We start from the raw sequence: 20,153 nt of genomic DNA on the forward strand, positions 1-20,153 counted from the left end.
TGATTTTTAATATCCATGTTTGTTGCTCTGACATTCTCGCCTCGGTGTTCTTTAGCCTTCAACTGAGTCTGCAGTCTCACTGCACCCACATACTCTTATGATCTGTATCCCAAATCCAGACCGCCTACTTTAAGGAAACATTATGTACTTACTTTCTCATCCAACAGCAAGAAGCCCAACTTGGCTACAACGACTAAAAGTCTGTCCCAGATTTACCCTTGTCCAGCAGTCTCTTGCTTGATCATATTGTCCTTTTTTCTTCTTAGCTTTCTCTGTCATCCTCTTCTGTTTTTTTTATTATATTAGATTAGATTAGATTAGATTAGTACTTTATTTATCCAACAACGGGGAAATTCACTTGTTAAAGCAGTTTAATATACACTACAGAAGTAGAAAATCAAATAAAAGGGAAAAAAAAACCCCACAGAAATTAAAACAGACAGAAAAAATCTATAACCTACACAATAAACACGAAAAACAATCAACCTTCAAAACAGACAAGTACTGAGGATGGAAGTGGCATGATATATAAAAGTATTGCAATGTAAAGTGACCGTAGTGTAAGAAATATTGCAAAGGAAAGTGACCATAATATAAATCTTATTACAAAAGTAAGTGATTATAATATAAATAAAATTACAAAGTAAGTGACCTCTACTTCTACTCTGCCATAGTCTGCCTGCGCTGAGTCTGGTAATGGAGCCTATTCACCCAGCTTTTGAATCTGGTGCCCATTCCGGGCTGCTTCCCATCAGTATTCATCTCCTGCCCCGGGCCTGAAAAAACTCATCTTTCCGGTGGTCCAAAACACCTGTGGTACAAACACTAACACTCCACTAGCACTCTGAGTTAACATTAGCTAACAGCAGCTACAGTTAATAGCAGTTTACTTTACTGTCCATCAAGAAAATATGTAAATCAGAGAGAGCTGAGGATGAGCAGCTGGAAGACATCAAAGGGAATACATTACCTATAATATATGATCTAGTTTTACCTTTTCAAGACACCACCACTTAGTTTAGCATCAAAATTATATAAAGTATTAAATAGAAAATTATTTTCTGGTAGACAAGTTACACAATGTTGCTTTAAAGCCTGAAAGAAGGTTTTATCCACTAGCTTTCTTCTTTCTGAAGGCTATGCCTTGATGGACTGCCTTCCTCAAAGTGGGTGACCCTTAAATGGACACATGGTGTTTTCAAGGAGCATGTCAATTGGGGTACAATGTTAGTACATCTATGGTACTTCCATTTCTGCCTCAGAAAGACTAACATGCTCTTAGTGCAATGTATGTACACAGGCCTATATGAAAGCGACCTCACTTACTGCTGCAATACAGGCTTTCAAAAGCATTCCACATCTCCTTTCTTATGGAAACGCTTGAACATCCAGACAAAAGAAAGAGGAAAGTGAAATGCTTTTTATGCACATCAAAGATGGCAGAACATCCTGTGCTAACACTACTTACTTTTAATTGAATTTTGCAGACACAAAGCGTTTGTACAGCACCTAACTTTATGACAGGACCATTAAATTGTTGCTGTTGTTAGATTAAAACAAAGTGTCTTTTCTGTTCAGCTTGCACTATCCAAACAGAATATATAGTGTGCATGCATACGTTGCAAGTGAGTTTATTCTAAGATGAATGTATTTTATCTCTAGATTGCCTAAAGACGTAAATGTGAGTGTGAATGTTTTTTTCTCTCTATGTGTAAGCCCTGCGATGAATTAGTGGCCTGATTAGCTACTACATCACCTGACAAAATATATTTCATTTATCCTTTCGTTTGTCCCCATCAGAGTTCACCACTGTAGTCTGGACCGACTTATCTCTACTGCTTGAACTATTAAATAGACTGCTGTACGAGAGTCATGGTTCCCAGCAGATGCTATAGCTCATTGACTTTAATGCACATCTCACCACACTTTGTTCTTCACCACCAGCAGGTTGACATTTTCGGGTTTTATTTGATTTCTGAATACAGTATGTGACTATGTTGTGTTATGTGACTGTGTTTGAATTCATTCACTTTGAGGGCTGCAGCAGTGTAGATAACTTTGCTAGAAGTGTGTTTCTGAAAACGAGAAGACCACTGAGTCACTCTTCATCTTCCTTAATGCTGTCTTCACTGAAGCACAATCATCCCAAGTCACAGGTGTAGGTAGAGCTTATGATGAAGCTACAGCGCCTACGCCTGTAGCTGCTGTGACTCATCTATAAACACAGCTTTAGTCTTAAGATATTCATTTATTATCTTGGACATGACTGTTTTGTATTTCCTTGATTGACTAGTTAGTTTCATGCAGGTGAAGTGTACACATAACATTTCCATTAGTAGTTATAGTACAGTAGTATTAGCAGTAGAACAACATGCTGACCTGACAGAGAACAACATAAGAACCTGAATCTGTTTGAGAAGAAATCCATTTACATTTTACTGCTCTTTTTTAAGACCTTGATGTTTTTCTGTCATAAAATTAAACAGTGCCTGCATGATAGATATTATTTATTCAGATTTTCAGGTTATTGGAACATATTGCATGTTTGGCGAAGAAGCTCTGTTTCCCCAAACACTGCATGGAGATTTTATTTGACTTTGTTTCACTGCAGAGTTTTAATGGCAGACTGAATACTGTTCCAGAGGACTTTGTTCCCTGCCAGTAAACATTTCTGGGGGGAGATTGTGCAGCGAATATTGCTTTATTATTAAATCAGTCGTGTGAAATGCTGAAACAATGGTGTCATCAAAAAAAAAAAAAGAGCCTCCCCACTTGTGAAGTAAAGCGACGCCAACATCTGTGCTGTCAGATAGTCATGGCTGCCAATAATATTTCCACTACGTATTCATATCTTCAGCGCATATTGTTCTAAAACCAACAATATGAAAAGCTGATGAAGCTGCTATCGTGAAAAAAAATAAATAAATAACGTCCTCTCCTCACTTTGTCACTGCTGCCAACAGTGTTTTCATTCGCCCATTTTTTTTCCGAGGGATCGTCTCCAGTCTAATCAAACAGCGGGTCTTGGTTGGGGATTTTTAAAGCTCTTGTCACCGAGCAACGTTAGCATGAATTTTATTTCGGTTCACATATATCCCGCTGAGGCGGCAAATCTTTGCTGCTTTGATGGATTTTCCCCCTCATTTTGTGATGTGCAATCCACTAACGCTTGTAAGACAAGCTTCAACACATGCCCTCTAAATATAGCTAATGCCTCCGCTAAAACACTCAGCTCAAATGCATTATGGACATGTTTTATTGTAATAGCAGTTTGCTCATCAAAGTATTTTGTACCTCCTGTGTACATCAGCCGTCATCCTTTAAATATCAGGCTCCTGTCACAGAGACTCTCTCTCTCACATTAAATGGTATGAATGCGATCGTCATTCCAAACGACACTCTACAAAGTTTCCTTTTTATTTCACACTTATTCTTGTATATTGGCATTTTTTCAAAGATATGAAAAACATCAAAACAAACTAACAAACACAAAAAAGGCGACAAGAGTCATGTTGTCCAGATCTGCATCATGTTTGTTCTTGTTCTCCATCTCACATACTCCACGTCCATCTTTGCCCTTTAAATTCATTCACTCCTCCACCATGTTGCTTCACCACATTTCTTTAAGTGATGCAATATCAGATCAGACCTGCAGTATTGATTCCTGTGTTTAACACAATGCTGCTGCAGATGGAGAGACAGAATGAGGAAATAAATAAATAAATGAAAAATAGGGAAAAAAAACTTGTTTTCTTTCTGAAAGATAAACAGTCCTTGTCCGAGGAACACTGTGTTCACATGGACATACATATCCAGAGTAGTTTAGAAACAATAATTTGATTTTGTTTTGTTGCTTTTGATTGTCTGATCAGACCTTCTTCATTCAAAGCATGACCAACAGCTACATCTCTAATGAATTAAGAATGAAAACAAAGCTACATCACTGATACATTGTAGGAATATACAACACATATATGTAGACAAATAAAACATACTGTAGGGATACATTAACATGAAATAGCATGGAATAAATGCTTTTTTTTTAGTTGTCAGCTAAAAAAAAGAAAAAAAAGATCATATTCAATTGTGGTTCATGTTTACTGGCACAGAGTAAATTCAGATTTGGTATGCGGAGCGGCTCTGTGGTTTCAGGGTTGCCATGTCCATATCCACGTGTGTGCAACACATTCTGACTGATATTTGACAAAGTGTAAATAAAATATAACAAGGGGAGACAGCCCCCTGAACACTAAAACACTGATCTAACACATTCTGACGGCAGTGATCAAAACTACAGCTGATGAAAATCTTTGTGTAAGAGCAACTCGCTGCCTGATAATGAGTCCAGTCCTCACAAAGTCCGACATTTTCAAACATAAAACATTGCTTACTGACAGCAAACTTGGAGATGACACAAGTTCATGATTGTTGTTCCCATGGTGTTTTTTTTTTCTTGATCAGACTGATAGTTCAGCTTCACATGCATAACATAACCCCTGTATACAGCCACATTAAAGCATAACTGTATGAATTTCATTTGAAATAATTACCATCCGTATACAATATACTCATTTGTCTGTGATAATTATTGCAGATGAGACAGCCATACGACTACAATCATAAATCATTTTGACATATTGAACTTGAGGATGAATCTGTCAACAAACGCCGTGCTGTCCTCATATTTAATTAAAGTTGATACTGCGTCGTTCTGAGCGTTTCATTTAATTAGCATTGTTTAGATAGGTCTATATCAAGAGATGAAGGACTTCTTGGTTTTCATGGAAACTTACTGATTCACAGTGCATAGTTATTGATCTTGAAATTGTGTGATATATTAATACTTATATTCTAATAAACTGGGTGCTGTCTTACATGCTAAAAGATTTATATGAATGGAATGCAAGTTCCATTAAAACAGCAATTTGAACCATTTTTGTGAAGTCAAAGACAAAAAAACACATTTATAATGTGCAGTCATAGAAATCTGCTGAAACAGGCAAATGTTTGTTTAGTATTTCTGCACCTTTTACTTCTTTGATGCTGCGTATATATGAAAAACACACGAGAGAGGGGAAGTAGATGATTTAATGATGATACCTTAATGAATATATATATATATATATATACAGTATATATAATAATGCAACCTAAATCAAAGTAAGAACCCGCTTACACCAGGAGGTACCACACTGAAGTTGATTTGCTTATTCCTGCAAAAAAACATGTTGTTTAAGCAGCGAATCAGATGACAGAAGAGAAGAAGCTTGACCAGGGCGTGCTCAACTGTGATTGGAACACCAAATAGGGGTGGGACTTAGGGACGGTTCAGTTCACTGATTTCAGCGATTCCACAGAAATCTGATTCATTCTGGTCCCCAAAATAACACTAATGAGATAAACACTATGATTATGTGCAATCATTCATAAAAAAACAAAACATCTCTTCTGTAATCTAAAATCTGATTTTTTGGACTTCACTGAGCAATTTCACTGACTGAATCATAAACGCCACAGTCTGCGAACATAATCAGTGGCTTATTCTTTGCTCTTTTGTGTCCTAGAATTAATTTGAGGGAGGTTTTAAACTGGTACATCCAACTTGATTTTCTGCATTATTATATCACTTCCCTTCCACCGTGTACGCTTAAGAATATCCACTGTGGAAGGTTCACGCTCCACGGCAAACCCTGCAGGTTTTTATAAACAGCTCAAGGTGAGATCCGATTTGCTCAAATTACATTCCCTCAAGGACTTCTTCAGCAGAAAAAGAAAAATCCATTCAGTTAAAAAGCTCACATCTGCTCCCACATGGCTGGCGTCCTGTACGTGAATATCCATCCTTGGATTAGTGAATGAAATGGTTGAATCAAGAGTTGGTCGTAATGTTAAACCAGTTTGCTCAAGGGGAGGGCAAAAAAGTTTCCCAGCTCTTCTTTAATGCATGATGCCGTGATTTTTCTGCTTGGCTTCGATGTCCATTAGCCTTAATTTGAATTATTGATTAGGGAAAACTTTCCTGCTCTGATCTGAGTGAGGCCTGAGTGAGGACAAATCCACCCCCACTGGTCCAGGACTTTTTTTTTTTTTTTTTCCTTCTCACTGTAGGTGTATTTTTTATTTCTTTATGTGTGAATCCAACAGCGGGTTCAACTTTCTTGAACCCAGATGGGGACTCTGGGACGGAGGCAGACAGCGAGCCTCAGCTGGCCTTTTACACCGACCCAAACCGCAGTCGCCGCCGGAGTCGAGGTATGAGAAATGGTAACGCCAACAGCGCGTGGGGCTCAGGGGGTAAGGAGGACTCATACACCTACAGACAGTTTATCCCGCCGTCTGATGCTTTTAGCATCGCCACGACGCATGACAAGTAACCTTTACAGTGTACATAGCAGATGGATGGCTCCAGTGTTGTGTGTGCTCATGATTTGACTCCTACAGGACTGTACGTAGACTTTGTCCATAGAGTATGCTGTGTCTAAGTGTGTGTATCATGTTTTAACAGTGGTTGTGAGCATGTAACACTGATCTCAGCGCATCTGCATACAGTCTTGTTGACTGAAATCAGACAAGACAATGAGATCAACGTTGTGCAGAATACTGTGATATCAATTGCATCTGGCCACATGAAAAACACATTTTGAAATAATATTAGACACAAATATTATTTCTAAGGAGGATCCTGTGTAAATGCTGTCAAAGTGAAGTGCCGCAGCATGCTTTCTCTGTACGCATGCCATGTCCCCGCAGCTTTGATGTGCAGTAATGGTGTGTGGAAGAGAGACAAACGTAAAAAATAATAAAGAGACAATGCTCTGAAAATAAAGGCTGCTGTCAGAAGGCGTTACAAGCCTTTGCAACGCCTCCAAGCCAATTATTCCTCCGTCATGTGCACAGGTGTCACAAACACAGCGAAGCCTCCAGAAATGTAGCCAACACCTTTAATTAGAGCGAGGCTTAAGAATAGAATCAAGCGGCTGCAACACTGCCCGAACTATGTTGTTTAGATCCAGAGGAGAGGATGATTCATGAGGCATGACATGAGAGGAAGGACGAGGATATGAAATATATATTTTTTGATGTGTTATGAAAGGTATAAAATATAAGCTTCAAAAAAAAGAAAGGATGTCAGAAAGGTGAAAATTATGTCCCGCATGAAGTTTCTGGGTAAGTTACTTGATTAAATAAACTAGTTTTACACATAATAGGATAGGTCAGCTTTCCGCTTTGGCTTTTGTTTAAAGGATCGCCTGGGGCAGACTTTGAATGAAAAAGTTCTGCCAGTAATTTAAAAGTGACAATGTAATCTGCTCGTGAAGAAAAAAAAAAAAAAGCACACAAAAAGTGTGAGTCGCTTCATTCAAGGTCACTCTGATTTTCTGTGTGTGTGTGTGTGTGTGTGTGTGTGTGGGTGGGTATGAGGTCACGTTTAACACTTTGCACGTTGCACTCTGGTGTAAAAGAGATAAGGGAGGCATTCTCGCTCCGGCAGAGAGGGAGAGCAGAGGAAAGAGGGACCTTTTTATTTAGAGCCGTGTCTCTCTTCCCTCCCCCCCAACATCCCAGGATGTTGATACCCTTCAAAGGTAAACCTTATTTCTGTGCCACTGGGCTATGCCTAGTCTAAACCTCCCAAAGGCATGAGGTTTTTGATCCAGAGGTCCTTTTTCACGGCTGCTAAGCCCATTTTTTGGCTTGTTTGTAAAACGATTCCCTGTGTAGGCGATGTGTGTATACGTCCGTGTGGCTGTGTGCATGTATGTTTATGATATGGAGGTGTTGTGTGGGGGTGGGGGTTGGAATAAAAAGTGGTCACTGCCTCACATACCTCTGTCGTTTGTTGTTTCCACCACTCCCACTCCCCGCTCCCCTCCCTGTGCATTTGTTTCCAGCAGCAGGTTCCCCGCGGAGCCCCATCAATAAGACCACCCTGACTCTGATCAGTGTCATCAGCTGCGTGATCGGCCTGGTTTACTCCTCTCATCTCTCCTGCAGCCTCTCAGTCCGAGTAATCCTACATGTGCCGGAGCACCTCATCGCCGACGGTAAGGCTTTTCACACATGCACCTCTGCAGGGGGCTCAAAACCCCAAGGGGGGCTGAGCTGGCATTTTTCCACCGCTCTCCAGGGAGTTCAGCGATATATCTCTCAAGCAGAGTGCCTGCATTTTGTGCTCGGGCTGCCAACTTGCTGCGCTCCCTCAAAGACAAAGGTAAATGCCAGGTCGAGCACCCCCTCTCCAGGTGTCCCATGTGACACCGCGCAGCAAATGTGCCCTCGAAGCATCAGAGCATATTGAGGCCAGGTCGCAGTGACCACCCGCAGCAAAGCCTCCATCGCTCTTCCCCTTGTACTTTCTGATATGTTGAACCACCTCGCTAATGAATTTCAATGTAGCGCCTGCAGAAAAAAAAAAAATAGAAAAAGCACTGCGGGGGCCAAGTTCTAGCTCCTGCTGGCTCATTGGCATTTTTCAGCTGTCAGAGGAGTGAGCTGGCAGTCCAGATATATTATAGACTGTGACTAGGCTCACTCATCTATCATCTGGAGGTCTGATTTGATTCGGAGCGCTGCAGCTTTCCGGTGGTATACGCTGGTCTGCCAGCAAGATATTGAAATTCAAAGGAGGCGTCCGGGGAGGGAACTTTGAAAGGAGAGATGAAAGATGGCAAATTCGCCTGTTGAATTACAAAACTGGGATCGATTTAGAATGTTTCCATAAATGTCTCCACAATCTCATCAGACTTGATTTGATGTCATGGTGAATCAGATGAAAATCTGGATTTGACCACTGGGGAAAGAAGCTATTAATGCCAACAGCTGGGCATGCATCTGCCTTCAAATACAGTAAAGAAAAGCACAGAAATGTAGAGTCACATCTTCTCTTTGCCTTTATCTGGAGATGTTTGTCTGTCTGCACAGTGTAAGAATATCTACTGCTCCTCAAGACACATAACAAAAGGTGGGACAAAATAACTTGGAGATAGACTAAAATGTGTCTCAGGCTTCTTATCATTTCAAATTGTATTTTGTGGAAATAGATCTTCTACTACCCTCTGTCTCTTCGTCTGAAATATGTCAAAATCATATCAACACTATCTATCACAGGTGTCTCTGTGGTCTAAGGTGCAAAATGTGCTCTTTCCTTGGTCTAAGACCATCACATTACCGTCCTGGATGTCCATCTGCCGCCTGTGCATGTCAGTCACTCAGTAGCTCATAACATTTGAAGGATGTTGAAAATACAAACTCAACAAATGGTAGGCGATCTTAGCGACTGACACGGAGGGACCAAAGATGCGTTTCTGGCCAGTCCTGCCTGTGCCGCCTCATGGCTAATCTAAAAATCCAAAATCTATCCTGAGGGCAGCGTAGGGATCTGTACCAGCCATCCCAGGAGAAACATCACTAGCCTCACGAAAAAACAAGTCATGATGACTAAAAAAGGTCTCTTCAATTGAATTATTACACCGAATAAAACAGAAGACTTGTTTTTATGTCTTCAGGACACCAATGGTGGAAGTAAGTGCACTGATGCTGGGCAGCACTCCAGTTGGGGGTAAGGAATAAATCCTGCTCAATCTTTTATTTTAAATAGTTTGTGTTGACTTTCCTGGAAGAGACCTTTCTTACTTTGCACCTGCCCGATACTGTTTTCTTCCCACTAGATGAGTAATGTAAAGAAGAATGACGAGCATCCATGAGTTTGTATTTTCAACATCCTTCCTGTAAGACATTTTATGAGCTGTTAAGTGACTGAAATGTCAAGTTGAGGTGCTCATCCAGGATCCATCTCTGCTGTCAAGTACTGAATAAAAACAGTGCAAGAAAAACTAATTAAACAATGCAGATTTAAGTCAAAGACTTCATGTGAAATACTTTCTACTCATAAATATCTGAAGTGATGTTATATAATACACACTTTTCTGCACAACAGCCCTGTTTAAAGTCCACTTATTCTGGTTCCAGAAGTCCATATGTGGCCTCCTGTGAGCTTCACACATGAGGTGATGACAAATATCCGTTGGCTCCAGCCAAATGTGCCATAAAAGCAGAAACGCTGCTGATTGGTGTCTGTCGTTTGAAAGTTGTTCTTTGCAATTTTATGACTCTTCACAATTAAGCAAACGAGACGTGTCCGGCAGTGTGTGCTCCAGTTTTTAACGGGATCATCAAAGGCAATGGCACTAACTAGGGCACACAGAGCCTGCCAAGAAGTCATTAAATATGCGTGGGTTAGCGAATGCCCAGTGCATCCCATGTTTGCAAATGGACGGCGCTTTGGTCAGTGAGTGTTGCTGCTAATTTACAGAGATCACACAGTGGGTACCTCTGACTATCAGGTATAATAGTGACACCTGCTGTGTTCAGGGTCCAGAGGCCCGTGTCTCTCAGTGACAGACTCATGGCTGTATTTTTATATTTATTGGGTTGGCTGGTTGAATTTGAAGTTATTGTATCTTTTTAAAACTATTTATGGACACTTTTTGCAAACTTTATGAAATATTCCCCCTTCCTGACTCCCTTCAGTAAAGTATTAGAACTGTAAAGCCTTTGAGAACTCCGTCTTCAAGCGTATTAAATGTAACAGCTTCTAAATTAGTAATAAATTCAGATAAAACAGACTAATGCATAGAGTCCCTGTCGATCATTTTCCCTTCTGCAGCACAATTTACCTCAATGGGGTCAAATAGACAGAATTTAAAATTTACAACAACAACAGTAAAATGCAGCATCGACACATTCAGCATCCTTGGCTGGGTAAACAACGTGTGGCTAAATTACAATTGCAGAGCCCTTGAAGCCCTTTGCAGAGGATGTGCTGACCTGACACGGGAATGCAACACTAATCCCTTCATGTAGCTTTATTTATCTCGCTGCGTGCCGCTAACAATACACACATGAAGACTGACGTGGAGGAGTGCAATATGTATTGCCTATAATTAAATGAGAAACTGTTAATTAACCGTTAGTGTTAATTCCACTGTGTTTTGTTGTCCAAAGGTTTTAAGTGACAGTGTTGACTTGGTTTGTTTTAAGTACGAGTGCCGAGTAGCCTGTCACAGTTATCAGGGCTGTAGTAAATATAATCTGTGGCTAATCCTAAACACAATTAAGTTAATTAACACCGTATGTAAACGCATTCAAATCTTTCCCATTACCTTGTGCTTCTCTCAGGGTTGGGTTGTAGTGGCAGCAGGTTTAGCAGGGTGGTCCAATACATCCCTCTTCTGAGCAACGCTTTCCAGCTCCTCCTGGGGGATCCTTTACTGTAGGTGTTCCCGGGTTAGATGGACTATATAGGCCCTCGAGCAGGTTCTGCCCCGCGGTCTCCTACCAGTTGGACATGCTGGCCACCTGGAAGCACCCAAATTAGATGCCCAAACCACCTCAGCTGTCTCCTTTTTGATGTGAAGGAGCAGCAGCTCTTCTCTGAGTCTGAGAATCGGAGGAAACCGATTTCAGTTATTTGAATCCACAATCTCATGCTCATGTTCATGTTCATAGGTGAACAGGACATAGACTGGAAAATTGAGAGCTTTGCCTTCTGGCTCAGCTCCCTCCTTCCCACAACAGGTCCGGTATGACGTCTGCATTACTGCCAACACTGCACTGATCTGACGGTCCATCTCGCACTCCATTTTCCTGTCACTCATGAAGAAGATGACAAGATAGGGTTAGAAAGCTAGAAATACATCAACAGGAGAAAATATGATACAATTTCCTACTGCACCAATAGGAAGGACATGGAAAATCAGATCGGTCCAAACAACTAACACGTGATTCATTTATTTCTGACATTGTCTGAACATTCTAAAAATATCCAAACACAATGGGAAATATTTGGCCAACGTGTACTTTTCTTCACTGTTACCTTCCTCATGCCTGAGCCAGCCGCCTTTGGTTCCTGATAATAACCGACATGAGTGTTAAATGTTGCCATTACAGGTGTTGTTTCATTAAAATGTTTCTTGGTTCTTCAAATCTTTTGATCATTGAGTTCTGTAGCTGTCAGTGTTTGAATCTTTGCACTGATTTCAATGAGACTAAATAATTTTTTTTCACAGTATTAGTTTTGGAGGTTGTTTGAGGTTTCTGATGGAGGGTCAGGTTCATCCTGATTGAATTATGAACTGAATTATTTTTAATCAAATTTATTTTCTGCTTTTGTCAAAGCATTTTGTTTTGAAGGTTTTTCTCGCCTCTAAAGTACCTCGCTCGCCATTTCAGTTTTGAGCAATTCTTTAATTCATCTGAAGATATCTTAGCTGCAGATTATTCTTTTTCTTTGTCCTTTTTTCTTTTGAAATGTAAACTTTGAGCTCAGATTTGCATGCTGCAGATTTTCTTTCATGGTTTTAATGTGTGTTTTTCCACTTTCTATCTGTTCCTTCACTCTCCATCTCCCTTTGCCTCCTTTCCCATTATTCCTTATCTTCAATCCTCTATCTGTTTGAATCTACTTTCCTCATAACCCTCCACCCTAACCTCTCCACCCTCTTGTTCTCCTCAGGCTCAAGGTTCATTTTGCTGCAGGGGAGCCAGTTGGACGCCTCAGACTGGCTGAATCCGGCCCAGATCTTGTTGTACTACCAGCAGAACGCCAGTGGGCCCTGGGTCAATGAGCTGTGTGGACGACGCCTCCTGGACCCCTGTGAACACCAGTGTGACCCTGAGACAGGTAAGCCAAGACCACAACATACAGATCTGTACTGTGCCACGACTGTTACCATGGAAACCCTATTAATTATTACTTGACATGAACCAAATCTCTGGCTTGACGTGCTTCGATAATCACTTGTATGCTTGAAATTTAAACCTAATACTTCCCAACCTGTTATCTAACCTTTTTTTAAAGTGCTGACCAGTCTTGGGTTTTGGTCTTGAGACCGACCTCAAGACCATTTTTTGAAGGTCACATCTTGGAATCTTTTACATTATCATTTAGTCTCGTCCCAGTCTCAGACAAAGAAGACTCAAGATTTTATTTCAAGGAACCACCTGATTTATTTGTTAACATCATTACTGTGATTGGATGTAAAACGTCCTGCTTCAAATGCAACACGTGTCTCTTTGAAATATGGAGAAGCTGTGGCTGTCTGGGACGAGATGTCAGCTAAAACTTGTGTAATAAAATTTCAGTTCATCTGCCAGACAGCGTCCAAATGAAAGTTTGCACTGTACTATACTGTTAATAATGTTGGTCTAAATCTGTAGAAAAATAACTATTTTATGTTTTGAGGACGGCGAGAACGTACAGTAACTGTGCAGTGCAGAGCTTTTTTTCATTAAGGACTCAACTTTGACCTTATCATAAATTGACCAAATAAAGAACAGCGTGTCCTTGCACAGCGCTCAGCTAATCTAAGACATATTGAATGGGCAATGGTGGAGGTGTTGTTCAATTCATCAACTGTGATCGCTCTAATTGAAAACACTTCCCGTCTATATTGCAACATTTTCAATCCGTCAAGGCTGTACCGTTTAGGCTTCATGTCGTGGAGCACAGTTTTTTCACTGTTGCTGTGATATGACACAGAGCCGGGATACTTCAGGTACAGTGCAGTGTGGTGGTCAACACACAGACAGACAGTCAGTCAGTCAGTCAGTGCCTCTTTAATTGTTTACGGGTGTAACCACTACTGCTCCATCGTACCGCAGGGCCTGGAATGGAAAATAGATCGCCTGGAGCATTCGACCTGGTTTTCCTCCAGGGGAGCTGTCTGCACACATCAATTAGTTTGCATGTCTCCTGTGTTAACTTCATTTGGACTTCAAGTCTGTGCACAGCATCCAGTTTAAACTGCATGGATTTTGTGAGCTAACATTAGAAAAGAAAAAAAAATATGACTGACTAACCAACACGTGATCTGCTTTAGAAAGCCGCCTGGTGTAATTGTTTTTGCCTGAATATTCTTGGCAGGCAACTGTTTTACTATCAGACTAACAGAGTCAGAGGTTCAGTGCATTTCACTGTAACACAAAAACACAAGCAGCAACATGAGTAACCAATCCCAGAGGTGAATGGAATAACATGTCTAACAGATGTAAGTACAACTTTTGGTATCTGATATGAGGTAAATGGCTCTTAAACTATCCAGGGGTGATCTCATTAACGTTTTTCTGTTTTACTCTCACACCTAAAATCTCTTGTAAAATAGTCTCAGCTCTCTGTAGTGTACTTTCACTTGGTGGTGGGGGATGAAAAACATGATGAATGTGATGTCAGACCAGTTCCAGCCGTGTCCCTCCTTCATTTACTTTAGTTTAATTAATCAATGCAGACACGTGCTCCATACATGACCTCATACTGTACCATGTGCTCTAAACTAAAAGAACCTTTTATGCTAACATTCAGCATATCAAATTTTAAATGCTGCACAATGAATCCAATATTAATCATGATCACGATTCAGCTTCTCTCAGTTAACTGAACATAATGGACTGTGATACTAATGTTTAGGATGCTGCTCCGTTCATAGAAAACTCAGCGGTGATCAATTCAACAGCACTTTTTAGGAGCTGTCACGCTGCTGCTCGTGCTCCCTGCAGCCTGCGCAAACATGTACAGTGTAGAAAAGTCATAAACAACAGAGATCAGACGAAACTACAATCAGATGTCTGGAGGAGAAGGCGAGGAGCTGCTCCCTCTACATTGATCATCACCTGAAGTATCTGGTGTTTAGAGCTAATAACCAATCATCTGCAAGAGTGCAGAGACGTGTGTTTGCGTCACAAAGCCACACTTCTTCAACCACCTGCAAGAAACTGCAGCACAATAAATGTTTGAAGGTCAAGAAGAACGTTGCTATCGTTACCTCACTGAACCCACGTCTTTGTTCAGCATCAGCTCAGACATCACTGCATCTGTCCAGTGACAGTGATCGCACCTCTGATGATTTCATTTTGGATAAATAAAGGTTTTATTTATATTTAGCTTGTATGAATTCAAACTAGTCTCATTCTGACTCATATAGCTCTACATCGGCATGGATATAGCACATTAGAGCAGTGTGAACTTGAAAGTGCAATATAAATATTTTATCTTTAAAATCAATGAATAAAATTGATCTAAATACTAATCAAAGTAATTGTGATTACATCATTTCAGGCCAAATCAGTGCAGCTCTACTTTACTGTTGATAGACTGATGCCTATTCATCGATTTTATTGTGTTACTCAGTCAGCTGACGGACCTCATGGTGAGTTAGAACTTTTGTGTCTTTCGTTGTGAAGTTGAGATTGAATTAGATTGAATATTTGATTAAATAGTACATTTAAATTGGAGTTTTTTTTTTCCACAGCTCTCGTCTGCATCTTGTCATGGAGCTGTGGTAAACATAAAAGCAAAGTTTTAACTTGAATAGCATCTAAGCTACAAAAAGGATAGAAGAATAAGAAGAAAAAGAATAGATCTATCAGACGACAAAGTTGTTTGAATCTGTAGCCAGAAACAGATGTGTGTAACCTCCTTGTTAATATGTTTGATTTATTGACACTCATTTGAGTCCATACACCAAGACAATCAGACAAAAACGTCTCTTTTCAGAATCTGTTTCATTCTTCTCTTCTGATGCATGACATACATTTTGCTGTTCAGCACCACAATGTAAAGAATTATCCCTCTATGGATGGATGGCTGGCCGATGGGTTGGAGGATGGGACGATAGATGCACTCTAAGCTTGATGGCATGCCTGAAATGACTGATAAATTACACTCTAGGTGTTTTGAGGAAAAACAACATGTCAGTAACTTTTGATTGATGCTCCGTTATATGAACTTTTCTGTGCGACCTAAAAAGTGAGATTTAAAAGTTGCTGTTTCATCTTCACCATCAACTGCTCACAATTGATATCTTTGCACAAGGCTGAATACCAAACCTAGATAAGATGCAGGATGCACTCTGGGTAAAAAGTCACCTGAGATAGTATATGGTGGTATATAGAGAATCAATTAAATTTATACTATGCCAGAACATGTTTCTAACATATGAAACAAACACGTGCAGCTACTGTACGTCATGTTTTATTCAAGCTACAGGCTGCATTCAAATTCCAAATGATAGAAACAGCGTGCCGATAAAACAGAATAGTAAAACATTTTGTTGTTTAACAAGCTCTTTATCACTCTGTGCCAGCGAATACATTTTGATCTTCCTTGCCTCCAAATTCACTATGAAGAAAGTGTCAGCCTGTAAAGAGAATGACAGAATACATCTTGTTGTTTTAACAAGTGAGGAGCAATTTAGCCTGAAAGAAAGTGTTTAAGGCTGCGGTGTAATTATCCACAGTGACTTCAGTTCATGACTCTAATCATTCAGAAGACATCAATATGGTCGTTAACATAATATCCTGTCATACATATATTTAGATGCCAGTTTGATACAGAAACGTCAAAGTCATTGTGCTAAATACAAGACTTTCTCCGTCCCTCGTGGACGTGTTGACAGGTGTCTTCTGCAAGCGTCATAAAATACTTCTCACATACAAAAATAACTCTGACTCATACAATACATAACAAAGGCTAGGAAACAATAAAAGTTTAAATTAGTTGTTTAATGGAAACTTTCTTCTCAAACGTTGTGTTTTTCACGCAGTAAATGAATAAATGTCTCTCTTGTTACCTTGAAACTGTGGCAAAGCCACCATCTGTACCCGTTCATATCACAGACTAAAATATCTGTATTTGAATTCAAACAGGGAGTTCATTTATTTATTAGTTGACTGCTGTTTTGGCTGCTATTAATACTCCACGTGCATGCATGGGTTAGGCTGCTCGCAAAATATACAAAGAGTAGAAAGATACAAGAAAGAAGAAAGTCTGAACTGAGTTGGCATTTTCGCAAATCTGCATCACTGTATGACTGACTGATAATGAATACAACATGAAAAAAGGATGAGGCGTTAGAGGTTATGGGCTGATATTCAGTCAAAATATGTGAACAGTAGATCAGGATCAGGATGTCGATAACACACATTATATTTGTTTATTAGCACATCTTGACCTCTCTCATATGGCGACCACATAGACGAAGAGCGGCGACGTACAGCGAGTTCCTTTTATGATGGTGAAGCTAACGAGAATGCTGGTTTAATGATCTCGCATCACCTCGAACTTCAGTGCTTCAGGACGTGGCGGGTATGGAATTAATTTGCAGATTCTTGGTTTCAAGATCTTTCTCTAGATGTCAGTTTTTGAGCCACAGCAAAGTCCACTTGTCCAAATGTGTCCTACAACAAGCTAGTTAAGACTTTTTAGCCAAGCGGTTGTTGATCACTTGCGTCCCCCACTGGCTGGTTCAGAGGATTTAGCAGTCAGTGTAAAACAGAGCAGTCAAAAGCTAATTGCTATAAAGATTAATTTTCAATCATGCTGAATTAAATTTGCACTTTGGTGGAATTTTTAGTTTCCCCGTAACAAGCTCATCGAGTTGAAGAAAAAAGGTGAGAGAGAGACAGTGATGAGTCACAATAAAGGAAAAGCCAAGTGATGATATAATTTTAATGGAATTTTTAAACACTTAAAAAAAAAAAAAAAAAAGACTGTTCCTGGCCGTGATCTTTTAATACTGATGTACCAACTGCTTCACCAAAACAAAAACCTGCATTGACTGATACGATTCACAGATGATTAGAAAATCAACAGCAAGACAATGTGATCGGGGGCCATCCTTACCTAGAGGGCATTATCTGTTCATGTCAGAATAATAAACTCATTTTTGTTCACATATGGAGAGAAATATCAGCCAGGATGAGTGTTTTTAGTTTTTCCTGGTTTAGTCTCTCAAATTATGAGTGCAGGAAGAACTCTCACATTTAAAGAGGAGGAGGTGTCTTCCTTGTTTTGCATCCATTATTCAGCAGCATAACTCTCCCCTGGGTAATACAGAGTGAGTTCTAAGACCTTTAAATGAATCAAAAAGCCGGGCCAGTGTGTCTTATGGCTGCCTTTCTTGGAAACAGAATTTCTGAGGCTCACCCACACACCCGAAGCGACACTGTGCCCACTCCTTAAAATGATATAAGGACCAGCAGGACTGGCAGCAAGGCTTCAGTAATTGTATTGTATTTTTTCATATGATGCATTCGTAATGAAAGCATTGCATATGTGTGCCTGTGTGTGTGTGTGTGTGTGTGTGTGTGTGTGTGTGTGTGGGCTGCAGGGAGATTGCAGAGGTGCTATAGATAGCTTAAATCCAATCCTCATTTCTGCTGGAGGAGATACTGATGAAAACTGAAATGGGCTGCGACAATATCTGTGCTGCTCCTGTGAGACATTAAAAGAGACGGCGGATGTTTTAACGCGTGGCTCTTGCCTTTCCTGTTGAGCTCTAAACCTGGCCGCTGATGTTTACGGCCTCTTTTCAGCAACCCTCTCCAGCAGAATGTGTGTGGGACTTTTTATGGAACACAAAGACATACGTGGAGCCTCTGGAGACACGCATCCCCACATCATTACATACTGGCTGGATGTGTGGATATCTGCCCGATGAGCTGAATAATTTTTAATCGCTGTGTAGTGTAAAGAAAAAGACTTTTACTGTTGCCCACACAATAGATCAAGGCTTCCAGGCTTTTTCAGAGTAGTCTCAGCCCTGTTGCCCTAAACGCAGTTTAGTTTTATTGTGTTTTTAGTTTTGTAAGTGGTGAGATATGATGAAAGAAGTGTGAAGCTTAGAAAGTGTTTCACCACCTGTATATTGAGTAATTACAGAATGTAGCACCTTGCAAGTGTAAAACAAGTTTGAGCTGGGCGCCGTGACCTTGGAGTGCAATGAAACGGCAATTAAAGCAAGATGAGGTGTTTAGCAATGTTCCGCTGCTCTTCAGTGAATCTAAATGATATGCTACAGCTCCTGTCATATAATTGCTGTTCCAGCATACCTTTTTTTTTTCTGGACACAATTTCGACTGTCAACATGTGAAATTGCCTTTCTAATGTCAAACATTGCAGCTCTTTAACAAAGCAGCAAAGTGGAATTTATGCTCAGAGCTGCTGTATCTGCATGTTGGGAGAGCTGCCAAAGCATCCAGGTGATAGAGAGTATAAAGAGCGTGCATGTGGAGGCATCATTGAGGCGATGTCTTTTACATGAATAATTGCACAAGGTCGAAAGTGCAGTGCCAGTGTTTGAATAATGCAGCTATCTAACTGTATGACATAATGAGCCCTTTGAACTCGACCACATTACTCATAAGAGTAACACATCAATATTAATAAAGTTGCAGAAAGTAAATTATATATTTACATTTAAGTTTGATCAATATTTAATAGTAAAAAAAAATACAGACACATTGTCTTCTTTAAAGGTTGACAAATTACATGATACTCAACAAGTGAATTGGTTTTGGAAAAGATAATGACATTACTAAAAAGAAAACTAACAGGTCAAGCAGCATAAAAAGTCAGACGGGTTGTAAAAAAGTCTAAAGTAATCCAACTTCTCAGGACACTGTCCACAATTAGGATAGATTTTGAGATCTACCATGTTTTGTATGCCAACGTCAGGGTTCAACACCGAGCTACCATAGGGACTGCTGCCAGCCCTTACATACATGTGTTTTTGGTTCAGCGAGCAAATCAAGACCAGTCTCACAGACTAACACTGTGTCTTTGTTCTGACATGAGATACGATTCAGTTGAGTGAGCAGTGGTTAAGGAACATGGATAAGGTATGGCAGAGCTGCTAACGAGCCAACACTGCATGGACCAGTTCCAGGCTGTGGTCAGTCCTTTAGAATTACAGGTTTCAGTCAACTTGCCTGTTCAACTGTTGGCTTGAATAAAACCTGATCATCTGAATTTGCTTGTCATAACAGATGAACCCAATGGCCCAAACTATGAAAGTAAAAAGTACCAGGTTGTATCAGTTACACTGTTCTTCTTGATCCAAAACTTTAAACAGTGTTTCTTACTTGGATGTCAGCCTTGTACCGACAAGATGTTTAGTAATTTTCTTTCATCCCCTTTACTTACTTCTGGCTAAGCAACTCAAACAATTGAAGCTCTTAAATTTCTTTGCATTGTTCATTCAGAAAAAAAGATAAATGGATGTTGGATGTTTGTCAAGCCTCTGCATTTTGAGTTCAGTACTCTGTTCTCTTTCTGCCGTTGCCTTGAGTAGGATTCAGTCTGCACACATCCTTTAGAT

At 40.1% G+C, this 20,153-nt stretch overlaps 1 protein-coding gene across 4 annotated transcripts in view; it reads left to right on the forward strand.

Annotated features, from left to right (window-relative positions):
• astn1 (astrotactin 1) overlaps positions 1–20,153 on the forward strand; it is a 369,281-nt gene that overhangs the window by 98,728 nt on the left and 250,400 nt on the right. Inside the window, exons 6-8 of one of the 4 annotated variants that reach the window (XM_027282875.1) lie at positions 6,145–6,294; positions 7,896–8,045; positions 12,515–12,682. In XM_027282875.1, coding sequence (XP_027138676.1) covers positions 6,145–6,294; positions 7,896–8,045; positions 12,515–12,682 — 468 coding nt within the window. Of the gene's footprint in view, positions 1–6,144; positions 6,295–7,892; positions 8,046–12,514; positions 12,683–20,153 lie in introns of all 4 variants that reach the window. The other 3 variants (XM_027282876.1, XM_027282877.1, XM_027282878.1) reach the window with 3 other exon arrangements.

Source organism: Larimichthys crocea, chromosome X, assembly GCF_000972845.2.
Source record: "Larimichthys crocea isolate SSNF chromosome X, L_crocea_2.0, whole genome shotgun sequence".
NCBI lineage: Eukaryota > Metazoa > Chordata > Actinopteri > Sciaenidae > Larimichthys > Larimichthys crocea.